Consider the following 17,167-nt stretch of genomic DNA (forward strand, 5'->3'; position numbering starts at 1 on the left):
TTTTTGGAGATAACTGCCTTAAGCTGTAAGTTTTACATGGGTAGGCTCCCCATATGGAGAAGCTCTCCTCCCTGCATGTGTGCGTAGTCTAAATAATTGATTCAGTATTGGTAAACTCATTTGCCCATGTTTATAAGACACATTTATCAATATTGTTTTTGATTTTTTTTTCCTGAGGAAGATTCGCCCTGAGCTAACATCTGTGTCAATCTTCCTCTATTTTATATGTGGGTCACTGCCACAGCATGGTCGGCAATGACTGGTGTAGGTCTGTGCCCAGGAACCAAACCCAAGCCACCAAAGCAGAATGCCCCAACTTAGCCACTAGGCCACAGGGCCAGGCCCTGTTTTTTATTTTTTTTAATAAACATGATATTTGCTCACCAACTGTATTTCTCCTTGTCTCTCTCTCTAAAGTGATTTAGAACTCAGGCAAAGAAGCACAGTACTAGTATTAGACTCCATTTAAACCTAATATTAACCTACTTTATAGAGTTGGGGTAAGCTTTAAATAAGATAATACATACAAAACTCTTAGCACAGTACCTGGAACGTAGTAAGCACTCTACCATAACTACTACAATAATAAAAGACGACTCAAAAATAAGAAGAAAAAAGAGCCAATTTTAAAGCACTTAGCAATTCACTATAAAGCACCTAAAGATGAATTCAAATGAAAAACTCTAAAATACATCAATAAAAACAAGGCACTTCCACTCATTGAAAGAATGTAACCTCTTATGACAATAGTTATAATATGGAATAACATACAAAAATTTATAAAGTCAGAATATTCATTAAGCAGAGAAAATTCTTTATAGCCTACAAAATCCTCAGTAACTAATCCATACAGAAAATAAGTATAATTTGCATAAGCAAAATCAGATACTATAGCACATAAAATACTAAAATCTTAATATTTTAGAATCAGTTTGACATCTAAATTTTTAGGAGGAAATATGCTCCAGTCAGTTTATTCTATAAATTTAACTACACTAGCAATAAGGTAGAAGCACACTCAGAAAAACCTAGATAAAGATATATTTCACCTGATAACATAAATAACAGAAAACTGATTCTTCAAAATGAGCCCAGGAAGCTCACAAAGAGCAGCAAGATGTATTAACCTGAGATCTATGGACCTTTGGGAGTTTTGTGAAACCCTTGAAACTATTTGTAAAATGTCATGCATGTGTGCATGCACATGTGGTTAAAATCTTCTACTAGCATTACAGTCTCAAAGGTCATCATTCACACAAGGTAAACGCAGTGAGCATCATTTTATAATTCAAGTGATCAGTCCCAGTTTACTCATTGTTTCAGATTTTCTAGTAAGTTATACTGCAGTATATTTTCAATTTGGATAATTTTAGTACATAGTAAACTTTTAAAGAATCAAAAGTAGAATCTGCGAAAAACAATCTTTTTAAAAATGATTACTTACCTTTTAAGCGTTCTTCTGATACAATTTTTTCATTAACATGTAGCGCTTTTACTGCTGTTCTCAAGTCCACTGTGTTATTTTCCTCTATTCCTTCAGTTACTAGTTTTTCGAAAGCACTTGTAATGTAATTGATGTTATTCTTCAAACCATTAGATAGTTCCAAAAATGAAGCTGCTGCACGTGTATCAAATGTAATGGTACTTTGAGGATTATGTTTTCCACTATCAAGCTTCTTCTTCAGTGTTAAATTTCTAGATTGTAATCTTTTACTAATACAGCTTTTTCTTAAGAAGTTCTTACAGACATCTTTCCTCTTTATAGGTTTCTTCTTTTTTAGCTTTTGTTTCTCAGTACATGCACAATTTATATCTTCTCTTTTATAACAATTTTGATCTAATACTGGGAAAGCAGGCTCACTCTGTAATTTATACCAGATTTTAGTAGACCTATGAGTAACTGCATCAAGATGATCTGACTCTTTAGAATACACTGCGTGACCAGATGCAACTAACATATCTGCCAAATTGTTTTTCTCATGAATGACATCTACTTTCAGTTTTGTTTCAAAACGGTATTCCTTACACTGAAAGACTAAGCCTGGTTTACTTAGGAAATCTTGAAAAAAACTTTTGGCTTCTTCATTCCAATATTTCCCTTTAGCAGGTAAGATACCATATAAGATACAAGGATAACTCAGCCTCGGCAAATTCATAAGTTCTTCAGGGACGACTTTAAGATTTTTTATATTTGAATAAGGCACATAAACAGAAAATCCATAGTCAATCAATAGAAGAAGTAAAGACTGATCAGAGACTTTAGAAATTTCTACTCTGTTCCACTGGTCCTCCAATTTATATCTGAACAAACAACTAGAACCAGGAATTATGTGCTCCTGAGGCACTGTTTGTAAGTTTTCTGGTAGATCAGACAGCAAAACAAAGAGAGATTTCATTGTGTCAAAGAAATCTTCTAACTGAACACAAAAATCTGATGGATCAGAAACAGCAGTGGCAATACCAGAATACTGTCTACCATTTTGGAGTTGTGCCCAAGTAAATGATCTTACTGTATATGATGACATCGGAGTCTTAGATTCCACGTTGAAAATTTGTGAAGATCTAAGTTTGTTTTCTTCAAAATGAACTGTGTTGAAATATTCCAAAAGTAACAGGCCATCTACCAAAATTTCTACTTCCCAGACAGAGTCTAAATATTTCAGGAAAAGGATGTTTATTTCCATATGAGCAAATAAACACACAAAAGACTCAAATGGCATGTTCCTAAAATTTTCAAACCAAATCCATTTACAAGGCACAGCTTGTCTTGGAATATTTCTGATTTCACTACTAAGCACCTTGGTATTACATAAAGGTACTATTTCAAACCTACCACAATCCACTAAAAAAACAAGCACTTTCTCATCAACACAGTTTTTTTCTACTTTTGAGCGATACCACGTCAAAGTTTTTTTAGATTTTGCCAAGCATTCCAAGCCTCTTTCAATATTTTCCATTGATAAAAAAGGTTTTTTCACTTCTTCCCTAATTAATACTGTTAAATCTGATAAAATCTTTTTATTTTTAGATAACTTCACATAAAATGTCCCACTTTCTGAAACATAAAGTATTTCAGCCTTTTCAAGTTGCCCAGGTTTTAACTCTTCAAAAGGAATGTTACCCAGCTGTTGGTAGGACGACTGAAGAACTGTAGAACCTTCACATCCATTTGATCTTCCTTTCTTCATTTCGTTATCACCACCAGGGCTTTTTGGAGAGAGAACCTGAGGCATTGGCAATACTGTTTTATGTAGTTTTGAACATGCTGTCCATTTTAGTAGTTCGTTAATGACACATTTTTCATCACAAGTTATATTTACTTCCCATTTCTGCTCATGCTTTTTCAAAAATTCACAAGAAATTGTTTTGTTAATTACTGTTGAAGCAAAATAATTCACAGTTTTGCTGTCCCAAACTTCATCAGGCTCGTTCCATTTTACTCCACTAAGAAAAGAATGGATTCCTAGCTGAGGAATCGTTAAGAATTCCCTCTTAAGTTCATAAATTTTAGATGTGTTTACTACTGCAGTGTTACCATAGTCAATAAATTCCACTTCAAAAGAATTTCTTGGCAAAATTTTCTTAATAACTGCTCTGTAAATGGCTTTGTCACCAGAGTATTCTGCAACTACAAGATCTCCCACCACAGGTTTAACTGATTGTCTCTCTCTCACTATACTTGCTCTTCTTTCATTTAGAGTATCTGCAAGTCTGATGATTACATTTTCATTCTCAGCAAGCTGAATATGGAAGCTTGCTGGATTACTGATATTAGAAACATATCCTTTAACTTTGGCATTCAAGTAAATTTTGGGTTGAGGAAGGTCTTTGATCTGTGGTCTGGTAAGATTACATGGGTTTTGTGAGGCTGCTTGATTTAGTTCTCTGATAAAAGACTGTGATACAACCCTTACTGATTTCTGACCCACGACACTTTTATCAACAATATGTGCAGATCCAGGGACAATTTTCATACCTCTATTCTTAAATCCATCATTCAAAGGCTTCTTCACTTTGTTTTTTGACACAGGTTCAATTTTATAACAAACTGATGGTCTCAAAAGCCTGGCAGACACACTTTTGGGATTCATTAATTGATCTATTTTGCTTTCAGAATATGTTACCAGACTAGTTTTACTTATATTAGGGTGATAGTCGTTTTCTATTTTGCCTTTCAGGGAAACAGAAAGTCTCTTATTCTCATTTATTTTATGACCCTTTTCCACACAGTGTGCTTGGTCACAATGTTTTTTTCCATATGCATTAAGCAACGTTTTAATTTTTTGATTTATATGTTGATATCCATCATACAATTCTATACCAAGCTGGCCATCTGACTCCCTGGACAATACTACTGCCTTTAATGGTTTTCCCAAGAAATTATCTTCAAACCAGCTACTGATTTCTGCTGGAATATCTACATCTCTAAGATCTGACAAAAAACACTTAATAGCCTGCATAGGTGTAAACAGCAACTCTGGAAACTGATCTGAAATAGCCCCCAACATACTTTCTTCTACTAATTGCTTATTTCCAAAGTCCACAAAATAGACCAGAAAGTTAGATAACGAATCTGTTGGCATTGCTAAAGCTCTATAAGAGAGACCATCCTCTATGTATTTAGATATGCACAATCTCATTTTACTAGAATCATATTTTGGATAACTTCTGAGGTTACTAATCTCTGTGATTTTTGTTTCTATCATCTTCAGGTCTTTATTATTTCTACTAAGCTGGCAATAAAACTTTTTGGGACTATATATGTGAGAGATATATATTTCTTCTTCACTTCCAATTTTTATATTAAAGGAAGAATAACAGTAACTGTAAAGACTAACTGAAGATGGGAACGGCTGTGATAATATGCTATACTGTGCAGAGCCATGGTTAATAAGAAATTCTTTTGCACTAGTAAATGGAGATTGTAAATCCACTAAATTATATAAATAGTTTGGATGTATAAGAACTAAGGCATAGATGACACAAGTCAATAACCCTCTAGACGAAGAAATAAAATTCCCAAAGTCTCTGCATGCTTCTCTTGTCCAACTGACTAATTTACAACTAACGGGTTCAACTAAATGATTAAGACTACATCTGAAGGCTTGGCCTTCTAAAAAAAGAAAATGTGGGTTAATGCTACAAACATCTTTAATTAAAACTCTTTCCTGGTAACCGTAATCAACAAATACTACATCAACTTCTTTTTCTGATACTTGAGTCAAAACAGCCGCTCTATACCACCTCCCATCTTTGGAATACTTAGCAACACAAGCGATCTGTCCAGTCTGATAAGCATCAGAATGAATGTTGTAATAATTCTGAATTTGTTCCATTAGTAATTTTAGGTCTTCTGACTTACATTGGAGTTGGCATGAAAAGTCATCTGGGCCATAATAAAAAGAACATTTAACTTCAAGGACTGTTCCTGGTTTAAACATATATTCTTTATAAGGCCGTGGTGACTCAGATCCCACAGACAAGGTGGAAGGATTTTTTAAATCTGAGAATTTAACAGCTGGGGACTTTAACAAAGATAAGTTACTTTCTTTTCGCTTACTTGAATGGTATTTTTTAGGCTTAGGTCCTTCAAGAAGGGCAGATATGACTTTTTTAATAGTAACTTTGTTTTTAGATTTTAAATTTAACATTGGACATTCACTTACAGATTCTGAATAATATTCTGGTTCTACTTCCCAATACTCTGCATATCCAGCTTGTAACATAAGAGAAACAACATCAATATTTTCTGAGGCTTCAATACTCTGAATAGTTACAGTGTACTTGTCATCTTTTTTTGCGATAACTTGAAGCAAAATTGCTTTGTTCAGGACAATTTTTTTAAAAAAATCAGTTGCTGCCTTCACCCATAAGTCTTCAACAGGAAATATGTGTGCAAGTGAACAGCACATGGCTAAGGCAGGCAACTCACAGAACTCTGGAAGCAAAATTTTTACATCAAAAAATGATATGGAATCAGTATTTCCATAATCCAAAAAATAAACATCAATTTTATATCCATTAATTTCTGTGATGACAGCTCTGTAAAAACGTCTGTCCTTGCTGTATCTAGCACAACAAAATAAACCAGGTTCTGGATTTCTCAGAATCAGTTCATCATTTTCACACAAATCATAAAATTTGTTTATATTTTTCATTATATCTTGAAATTCATTCTGATGTTCATTTGTGCGTACCCAGAAATTTGATGGGTTTAATACATATGCTACAAAAGCTATGTAGGCAGCCTGTATCTCCATTCCTACAGTTTTAACAGGAAAATCTACTTTCAAAGTGTCTTTTTCATTCAGAGAGTCTACTGATCGTTCAATATTTCCAATAAAACTCTCAACTGCAAAGCTGTTCAGATCAGAAGCACTAGTCTCTCTCAATGTATTAGAGATTTTTGAATCAGACACTGGACAAAGTACCTGTGTGCCTACAGTCTTCAGCAGACACTCAGAATTAATTTTAGACTCCTGAGTTTGTAATGTCACATAATACAAATGCTCATCCTTATTGAACCAATCAATGTGCGCATATACTATCTGTCCTAACAAGGCTTGTTTAAATACATTCAGCTGAAATTTTCTTACATCTCTATCTGGACTGTGTAAATATGTCAGAGAACATGGGAATGAAAATAATGGTACTAAAATAAAATCTTGTTTAAGTTTCTTTACATGAATTGAGGGTACAGCCTCACTACTGCCATAATCCATAAACCAAATTTTAACTTGATTATTGGGCAAGAGTTGCTGAAGAATTCCTCTATGCCACTGTCCATTTCTCCTTTTGGCAACACAAAGTAGCCCAAAATTATCACACATGGGACCACTTTCTTGACTGATAATATCATAATGCAAAGTCATACATACTGTCAAGTTTTCTAATTCTGGAATCCTTTTAATTAATTGACAATAAAATTTACTTGGGCTCAATGCAGATGATATTTTTACACTTTCAGTACTGCCTGCTGACAAAGGTGGCTGTAAATTATCCAGAACATGTTGAATATCAAGTAAAGTATCATTATTACTTAATGATAATTCAGGTCTTTTATGTTGTAATAAATCTGGCATTGGCTGTGGGAATTCTTTTAACATATCCACAATAAGACGAAATGAATCCCCATCAATAAGTCTTCCAAATTGTAATTCAAGAACCTGGGATATAATCTTTGGCACTTCAAGAAGAATCATTTGAAGAGGCAAAATAGCTTGTACACAACCTTTCACTTGTAGTCCTACTAATGACTTGAAATAATTCAAAGCCTTAGGAGACCATTTTTCCCCAATTGGTAGTATGTTGGCAAAAACACCACATACTACCCGTGGTGGTAGTTCAAATAAGTTGCCACAGGCTGAAGCAACTTGTGTACTATCAACTCTTAGTTCTTCTCCATGATCTATAAGAAGCACTGTATAGAGTTCGTTTTTCTTTTCCACAACTCTTCCTCTCTGCCATTCTCCAGATACTCTTTCTTCTACCAAACAAAATTCATCAATGTCCACATTATTTTTTACTTTTGGAATATGCTGTATTTCCCTCTGCAATATATGGTAGTCAAACTCACATTCAATATTATTTCTGCCTTGAAATTTCACCACAATGTCCTTGGGAAAACATTCTATATGTGATATTGTCAGATCCACATCTAAAAATGTTGATAATAGAGATGTAGAATCCATTCTCTAAAAAGCAAATAATAAGTACTAATTAGTTTCTGGACAGAGAGCTGTCGGAATTAAGTGAAACTAGCCTTATATAATTTGATATGGAAAAATAAACCTTAAAAATAATTCTATGTCTGTATTTATCAAATTGAACACGTTGGTAAAAATTCTATAAACTGGACAAGATGACAGCAAAATAAACAAAATGCATCTAACTGTTCACTGCCTTCCACACTTTCAAAAAAACTCAATTGAAAAAGCCAAGAAATCATAAAAAACAAAAAAACAGGGAGAACATATTTAATCATGGAAAACAGAGAAGAGCAATCTTCCTTTTCCAGAAACCAACAAATTTCTACTAGATATTGGACACATGTGGCATAACAGAAGGAAGCCAAATAAAGCCCACTGGAGACCTCCTTCTCCTCTTGTGAGAAAACTGCTTTCCTTCATGCAGACTCCCTCCAGCAACCCATAACTCAAAAGGGTGGGTGCTAGAGGCAAGGGCAGAGGGTGAACCAACCAGGGACACACGGTTTGCACTCTCCACTCGGTGTCAATTTAGCAATATTTGGACTCTATTAGCTTCATTGTACAACTCCAGGATTCTTCTTTGCTTGAAGGCAACAGGCTGAGTCCTGAACACCACTAAGAAAAGCCAGGCACAGAAAGACCCTGAGGCAGGTTAGCTACATCCAGGCCTTGTCACTGGCATGGCTGGCCACAAAAAGTGTGGAGGGAAGGGGAAAGGAGAAGAAATCTTTAGCACAGAGGCAAACCTCTCTACTGTAACTATGGCTCCAGCTAATCTTCTCTAGATTGTCAGGATTCTAAAACTGGTATGGTAAATATTCAAGTAGTATAAAATATTCCCCAAATTCAAGCAAGAACCAACTGGTAATAAGACACTACGCAACTCCTGCTTGACTCTGAGTTAACAGTTGACAAATATATCAATTTCTGATGAGAATGAAAGAGAGAAACACTGGATCTAAGAAAAAAAAATTTAAATGAAGGGATCACTTAAAAGAAACCAAGAAAATGCTCCCCTCAGGAATAAATGTATTGAAGGAAACAGCAAAGAATCGTTTCTCAAAAGTCTGATTCTTGTTTTCAAAAAAGTCAAAGAGAATAATGTATTTTTATATGACTAAGTAGTAAGATTAGGATACATACATAAGAAATTTCAAACCACAATGGGGAAAGTCAACACAAAATAAAGATAAATCAAGTAGAAGAAAATTTTGAGAGAATACCCCAAAACTCAGAGGAAAAAGATAAAAGATAAAAGAAGAGCACGGAGGAGAGGAATATATAATCATATCAAAGTATAAATGTTATCTCAGAAAAAGATAAAACAACAGAACAGAAGCCCATTCTAAGACTTAAGACCCAAGTCCACAAACTGAAACAGGCCACTGGAAAGCTAGAGAAAGAGATAAGATTTAGGGACATCTGGGTACTGATTATGGTTTTTATTTCCTCCTAGATAATTAATTTGCTGTGGTAATCAGCATGGTCTGATCTAGAGAGATTCTGGGCTATGCTTACTTGATCCTGTAGTCTCTAAGAACAAAATCAATAGTGAACACACTAAAGACTTTCATTAGAATAAACCAAGAAACTTTAAGACAGGAAGGCTTTCTTAAGCCACCATTATTTAATGGCACAGGCCTTTACCCAATTCCCAGACTTTAGTCAATTTACAGACCTATAATTCCTTATAGGACTCTTGAGAAAGAATCTTGTGCTGGATTATACCAAGAACGTTCTTCCTGGCATTCACCCAAAGGGTCACGCAACCACTTACACAAGTAAATGGGAAAAGGAAAAAGATATATAAGTCTGTCAGGAACCATGCTACTCTTTTCAGGCATAAAAAAGCATATGTAGCCAAAAGGACTCCATTAAATGAAGGTGATACACACAATATAAACCAAAGAAAGTCCAAAGACACAAGGAAGCTGCATGATCAGTCACTCAAGCTACCAGAAGCCTACTCCTCCATACTGCTCTCCCTCCCTCAACAATACAAATGAACTCATGGGGAGTTTCACAGCAGAAAGAGAAAAAAAATCTAGACTGGTTTGCTCATGCTCTCACCTAGTGATAGTGACATCCAGAAATAGACTGCTGAGACTTTGTACCCCAACCCAGGGGAGGTCTTGCCTGAGAAACAAAAGAAAATATTCACTGTTGACAGACCTATCAGTACCTCTACACTGCCTGAAGAAGAAATTGTTTGAGTTAAGAATCTATGCATATTAGTGGACAATAGCTACTAGTGTCTTCAGGATGATCAGTAATTCAGAAGAAGCAAGACTGGAAAATTTATTACAAAGAAGTGTGAAGAAGAGAAATATGGATGAGCCTCTAAGAATTGACACATAAAAAGAAAATTTGTAGGTCCCATGTGTTGCTCATGAAAGGGCTTCACTGTGGAAAAGATTCTTAATCAGGCAGACAGAATAACCTATTGCATGGATGTCAATCAGCCTCCTTCACCTGCCTCTCCAAAGCTTGCTCAATAGGATCATGAAGAAAGTTCCCAGTGTCATGGATAAAGCTCCTGCCCTTGTGTATCTGAAGATTAAACTGTAATATGGTGAAAATTAGAGAAACAACAAACAGAATTTAAAACCAAATCAATTATTTTATCCAATGTACAATTATATTATTTAAAGACATAATTTAAATTAAGATGTTCTAGATCCAACAACCTTTACTCAATATTATATTCCTTAGACTACTATATTCAAAAAAGTACTTACTCTGTGTACACAAGATTAGGACATCAGGAAACTTGGTTCTACTTGAGACTCAATTAACTGTGTGAAATTTGGGGAACTGTTTTTTCTTAGAATCAGATTCTAAATCTGTAAAATGAGAGGGCTGAATTAAATTAGGCTTTTTCAAACCACGTTTTTGTAGCAGAAACCCTTCTTAAACTAATATAAGATGCAAAAAGTAAATAGAAAACATAAAACATCTATAAATTGGATTCATAAGTGGTATTCTAATAATTCCATAAATTTAGACAATTTACTTATCATAAAGCCAGTAAATGAGAATAATAAAACAATTCTGATGAACACAGTCTTACAGCAGCTTTATCATATAATTTGCCTTATTACTGTATTACAGTATTGGGAAAATCAGGCTCAGACATATGCAATAGTTCCACAATTACACAGGATCAGATACAGATAGGTTCAAATAAAGATATGGTAGAGGCACAACTTAATCAATAAGTTAATCTGATGGCACTAATTAGTGCTCTTCTCTCCTAAATTTAGTACAACATATTTGAATGTTTTATTTCTTTTTTTTAAAAAAACAAAAAGACTACAGTCATGCACCACATAACACTTTGGTCAACAACAGACCACATATATTCCAGTGGTCCCATAAGATTAGTACCATATAGTCTAGGTGTGCAGTAGGCTAAACCATCTGGTTTTTGTAAGTACACTCTATGATGTTCACACAATGACAAAACTGCCTAATGATGCATTTCTCAGAATGCATCTCTGTCATTAAGCAGTGCATAACTGCATGTATTTTAAAAAATTAAACTCAAAAGTTTAAAAACTTCTGAATAAAATTAAATAAAAAATTCACAGCATCACAATTCCCCTAAGGTTAGCAGAAGACACAGTCTACAAACACTATTAAAATTGACACGAAAACCCTGATTCTATAGAATACATATTATATATGGTGTCACTTTTACTGTTTTTGGATTTGTCTTCTATGAATTCACATCTAATAAGTTTAGACCAGTGGGGTCCAACAGAAATATAGTTGAGTCAGATATGTAATTTTAAAATTTAAATTTTTTAATTTTCTAGTAGCAACGTTAAAAAGGCAAATGAAATTAATTTTGACAATGTATTTTAACTCAATATACCCAAACTATTATCGTTTCAACATGTAATCAATATAAAAATATTAATATATTTGACTTTAATATAAGTCTTAAAAATCTAGTATTTTACACTTAGTACATCTCAATTCAGAATAATCACATTTCAAGTGCTCAAAAGCTATGTATGACAAATGACTATGGTATTAAAGGGTACCGGTCTAGAATCACAATTTTTCAAGTTTTAATAGATTTAGTCAAATTTTAAAGCAGATAAAGTAATAGCTCCTTATATTAAGAGCCCCATATAATGCTTTAAATATTTTTAAAAGGTTTTCAGTACATTCGTTTAACTGATCTTCACAATAAGATTTTCCTTTTTTATATCAATAAATTGAAGGTTAAAGGGATTGCATTTAGGTTTTCTGATTCAGTCAAGCTCTCTATGGACATTATTCTCACTGTTTCACACTGCTCTTTCAACCTAAACCACACAATCACGGGCAATAACTAAGACAAAAATGAAAGAGACACATCCACAAACAAAAATAGGGAAAGCATCCTTCTGGGATAGAATCAGCTTATTAATTCTTTCTTTAACAAAATTTAAGACAGTTGTAGTGAAACTGACCAGAACTCCGGCAAGGATACCATGTTCCATAATACTCTGATTCAAGTTAAGCGTCTGCACCATGGTTTTCCTCCTCCTATCTTTTCCCTATATTCAGAGTGGTTTCTAGATTCAGGTTTTTAAGGACACTGATGTGGTGAAAATAAAATAGTGTTTTTTAATCTGCATATTTCAAAGTCAGGGCTTCAGGGTTTTTTTTAACATACTTTATTGAAGTAGTCCTCAACCAAGGACTATTTTGTCCCACAGGGAACGTGGCAATGTCTGGAGATACATTTGCTTTTTATAACTGGGCTGGAGTGGGGGCAAGGGTTGCTACTGGCATGTAGTAGGTAGAGGCCAGAGATGCTGCTAAAAATCCTACAGGGCACAGAGGAGCCTCCAACAAAAACGAATTACCCGGCCCAAAATGTCATCAGTGCAGAAGCTGAGAAACTCAGCTTGACTGAAAACAAAAACAAATACCAGGCACATAAAAGAACTAATTTTTTTTTAACTACCTAAAAGAATTAGGAGGAAATATGAGAATTTTTTTTTTACTAATCTTACATTAAAGACGACTTTAAGAGCAAAGCCTAGAGGCTACAAAAAAAGACAAATATTAAAACTTTTAAAATCACAAGCAAAAAAAAAATGAAGCTTTGACAAAATTACAATCAATATGATCTACCACATAAAAGATTTGCTACGGTCAAATATCCTCAGTTATCCTTGACTCCACCTTTTTGCTCCTACACACAATCCATCAAGAAATCCTACTGGGTTCATCTTCGGAGCATATAAAAAAATGTGACACTTTCTTTCATCTCTGCTGCTACAATTCTGGTCCAAATTACCTTCCTCTGTCAACTGTAATATAGATTCCTAACTTGTCTTCCTGCTTCTGTCTTCAACCCTACCCCACTCATGACTATTCTCAGCACTGTAACCAGAATGATCTTTTTAAAAGGACACAACATGCACTACTCATTCCAAAAATTCAGTAGGTCTTAATTTCACTCAGACCAAAAACTAAAGCCATCAGCGGTTTATGAAGTCCTACAAGATCCAACCACTACCACCAGGACCCCCCAAGTTTTTTCTTATCTTATTCCTATTACACTCATTACACCACAGCTACAGTGCCTTGCCATTCCTTGAACTTCTTGCCTCCGTGCCCTGGGCTTCTTGCTTTCAGAGCACAGCTTGCTCCCTCACCTCCAAGTTTTTGTCACAACATTTCCTTCTTGGTAAACCATTCCCTGACCACTCTGTTTAAAACTGCAAACTTCCTCTAATTTAGTAGTCTCTAGGCCCCTCCCTAACCTCTCTCCAGCGCCAAAAAAGTTCTGTTAAACTGGGGTCTCAAATATTTGGTCTCAGGACCCTTTTATACCCATAAAAAATAATGATGATCCTGTCATGCACTGAGTTTCTGTGTCCCCCCTCCAAATTCATATGTTGAAACTCTACCTCCCAGTGTGATGATATTAGGAGGTAAAGCTTTTGGGAGATCATTAGGATTAGAAGAGGTCATGAGGGTGGAGCCCCCATGAATGTGAATAGTGCCCTTATAAGAGTCACAAAAGGGGCCGGCTCCTTTTGAGAGGGGTGGCTCAGGTTAAGTGCGCACATTCTGCTTCAGTGGCCCGGGATTCACAGGTTCAGATCCCGGGTGCGGACAGGGCACCGCTTGGCACACCATGCTGTGGTAGGCGTCCCACATAGAAAGTAGAGGAAGATGGGCACAGATGTTAGCTCAGGGCCAGTGTTCCTCAGCAAAAAGGAGGACTGGCAGCAGATGTTAGCTCAGGGCTAATCTTCCTCAAAATAAATACATAAATAAAAATTAATTTAACAAAAAGAGTCACAAGAGAACTTGCTTCTCTCTACTCTCTGCCTTATGAGGATACAATGAGAAAACAGGCATCTATAAGCCAGGAAACAGCAGACACCAGATCTGCAACACCTTGATCTTAAACTTTCCAGCCTGCAGAACCGTGAGAAATAAGTTTCTGTTGTTTATAGGCCATCCAGTTTACGGCATTTTGTTATAGCAACCCGAGCTAAGAGAGAACCCAAAGAACATTTGTTTATGTGACTTCTGTCAACATTTACTATATTAGAAACAAAAACTGAAATTTTTAAAACATTTAGGAATTCATTTTAAAATAACAAGCCCATTAAATTTAGTTTCATGAAAGATAATATTTTCAAAACCAAAAAATTTAGTGAGAAGAATGACATGGTTTTACAATTTTTGCAAATATCTGTATCTGCTTCATAGAAAATAGCTGGATTATCATAGCTGGTTCTGAATTCAGTGCATTGCAATAGGTTGTATTGGGTAAAGTATATGAATAAAATCTGGCCACACATAGATATACAGTTAAAAAAGGGATGGTTATTTTAATAGCTTTTATATAACTGAGGACATTCTTCAATATTCATAAAAATTCAATGAGTGGTGGTTTCTTAGCACTTATTTACAATATGGAATATTAAACGACATAAAAGAAATTTTGTTACTCTGTTACCTTAAAATCCCTTGGTCTATCTTGCACTTTGAAATTTCTAACATGAATGATTTTAAAGATACATTTATTCACTTGAAAATACTGGTTCAGAGTAATGCTGAGCTTCCATATATTGACATATTGTGTTACCCAACATCTCAAAATTAAATTAATTAATATCACCACGAACCTCATCAGAAAACTCATAAATATTGGAAAGCCATCAAGCTTGCAGTGATGCCCACAAGTTTTCCAACTTTCTAATTTTGGCTTTAAAGCTTGAATTTTGTCATTAACAATCACTGTCATGTGTTTTCCTTAAAGCGTCAAACTTGCTTCAGTCATTTCAAGAAAATGTCTGCAAAATACCCAAATCTGAATAATCATAGTTTGTCTGTTATTGAAGTAAAAATGGAACCATATAAAGGTTGTATGCCATACAATGGAAACTAATCAGCAATAAAAAGAACCAAAGTATTGATACACACCACAACACAGATGACTATCAAGATAATTATTTTGAGCGACAGAAAGCTGAGAGAGAATAGACACTGTATTCCATTTATATAAAATTCTAGAAAATGCAAACTAATGGGGACCAGAAGAAACTTTTGCAGTGATGGATATGTCGATTATCTTGATTGTGGTGGTTTCATGGGTGTATACATGTCAAGTATCATCAAATTGGAGACTCCATGTGCAATCTGCTGTCCCTCACAGTTCAGTAAAGCTGTGAAACACATATACACCCCCTAAATGTTTACTAACGGTGGAATAAATTATAGAGCATCTGTTATTCCTTTAATTACTACTAAAAAACAGTAAGCCAACGCTATCTTTATTGGCTCTGATGAAGCAGTGTTAGGAATCCTGTTCAGCTGTCAGGGGAGCCGGAGTAATGTGTATAAAACACTAAAATGACATCCCACTTACGTAAACGAAGTGTTTGTACGCAAACAGGTGAAGGTGTGATGAAGAAATCGGGAGACGGAATTGGGGAAACAGAAGGGGGCTTGCATTTCTTTTTGAAAATTCCCAACGATACAGTTATTTTTGAGTGTGTATTAAAAGTATTCCAACAATTAAGTGACTCCGCAAAAGTAAATTTCTGCGCAAGAGCCCTCCCATCCTCTGACTTGATGTCTCCTGCTCTCCACAAGCAAAATGACCCGGCCAGCAGCGCGGGCCGTGGCCCAGCCACCGGCACCTCCCGGGGCAGGGACGCCGGCCGGGCCCACGGGTGGCCAAGAGGGACGCCGTTAGAGGCGGGGCGGGGCCGCCGAGGGGAGCGCCCCGCAGACGGCACACGGCTGGCGCCCACCCCGGTCAGGCCAAGGCCATGACGGTTGAAGGGCCAAAGGGGGTGTGGAGGGGCCGCCAAGTAAAACAATACTGCCTAGAACAGGCTGACGGTAAATAAGCAGAGCTTGGACTTACGCACAGCGCCCACCGCAGGTCAGGCCGTCCTTCTCGAAGCTCTAGTAAGACCGCCACGGTCCAAGATGGCAGCAAACTTGAGGCCCGTCCTCGCCCCTTGTAGGCCCCCAGCGCGCATGCGCAGAGCATGGAGGCCGCGGGCTGAGAGGGAGGCTTGCAGGTGGGTGCAGTTGCTCCAGCCCAGGACCGAGGCTGCCTGGGCCCAGGGCGGTGGTCAATCTGAGCTCCAAGCTGCAGGTGAGCAAGCTCCAGGTGGGCTACCTCACGGCCTTATCTCTCAGGGAAAGGTTAAGGCCTGGGTTAGGGCTTTGTGGGGGGCTCTGGGCAGGGCTAGGGTGGTATAGAAGATGTAGCTTGTGGTGTAGATGTGGCACATTGCGGTGGGGTCACCCGACTTATCCTGGTTGTGCAAGGGTTGCACAGCATGCAGACAGACTCACCTTGTGGCTGCCCATGATAGAAACCTGGGAGCCTCCAGTGAATTTTCAGGTTAGTGAAAGTAATGACCATTTATTGTGCACCTGTTAATCAGGTATTTGTTATGTTAGTGCATTTAGTTCTGTTTCTCTAGTTTGGAGAAACTTGAATTGAATCTATGCGTTAGATACTAGTAATTTATGGTGTTAATTTTCTGATCCCAATGGGTATATTGGGGTTATGTAGGAAAAAGTCCTTGCTTGTAGGAAACAGGCACTAAAGTATTGGGAATGAATGGGTATGATGTCAATACTTTACTCTCAAAGTACTGGGCTGGGAGGGAAGCATGTTCTTTCTACTCTTCCTGTACCTTTCCTGTAAATTTGAAATTATTTCAAAGGAAAAAAGTAAAAGTTAATTAAAAAATTACACCAGCCTCATAAAATGAGCTGTGGAACTGTCCCTATTTTTCTATATTTTGTAGCAGTTTATATCACACAGTAATTAACAGTTCCTTGAAAGAAAAAGGAGCTCAGCTATAAAGTCAACTAGATGTGGGTATTATGGGGAATACAAAATTTTTGACTTCCATAGAAATTCTTTCATGCTCACAGGTCTAGTCAAATTTTGTATTTTTTATGTGAAT

The 17,167-nt window shown here is 36.3% G+C and overlaps 1 protein-coding gene across 2 annotated transcripts in view; it reads right to left on the reverse strand.

Annotated features, from left to right (window-relative positions):
* The window catches only part of TDRD15 (tudor domain containing 15), a 178,977-nt gene extending 162,751 nt beyond the window's left edge, over positions 1-16,226 (reverse strand). For both annotated transcript variants that reach the window (XM_070573196.1, XM_070573195.1), the window contains exons 1-3: positions 16,105-16,226; positions 10,448-10,552; positions 1,445-7,694 (exon numbers count right to left, since the gene is read on the reverse strand). In XM_070573196.1, the coding sequence (XP_070429297.1) occupies positions 1,445-7,691 (6,247 nt within the window). In that variant the 5' untranslated portion in view covers positions 7,692-7,694; positions 10,448-10,552; positions 16,105-16,226. The remainder of the gene's footprint in view (positions 1-1,444; positions 7,695-10,447; positions 10,553-16,104) is intronic.
* Positions 16,227-17,167: the final 941 nt, after the last annotated feature.

The sequence above is a fragment of the Equus przewalskii genome, chromosome 14, assembly GCF_037783145.1.
Source record: "Equus przewalskii isolate Varuska chromosome 14, EquPr2, whole genome shotgun sequence".
Classification (NCBI taxonomy): Eukaryota; Metazoa; Chordata; class Mammalia; order Perissodactyla; family Equidae; genus Equus; species Equus przewalskii.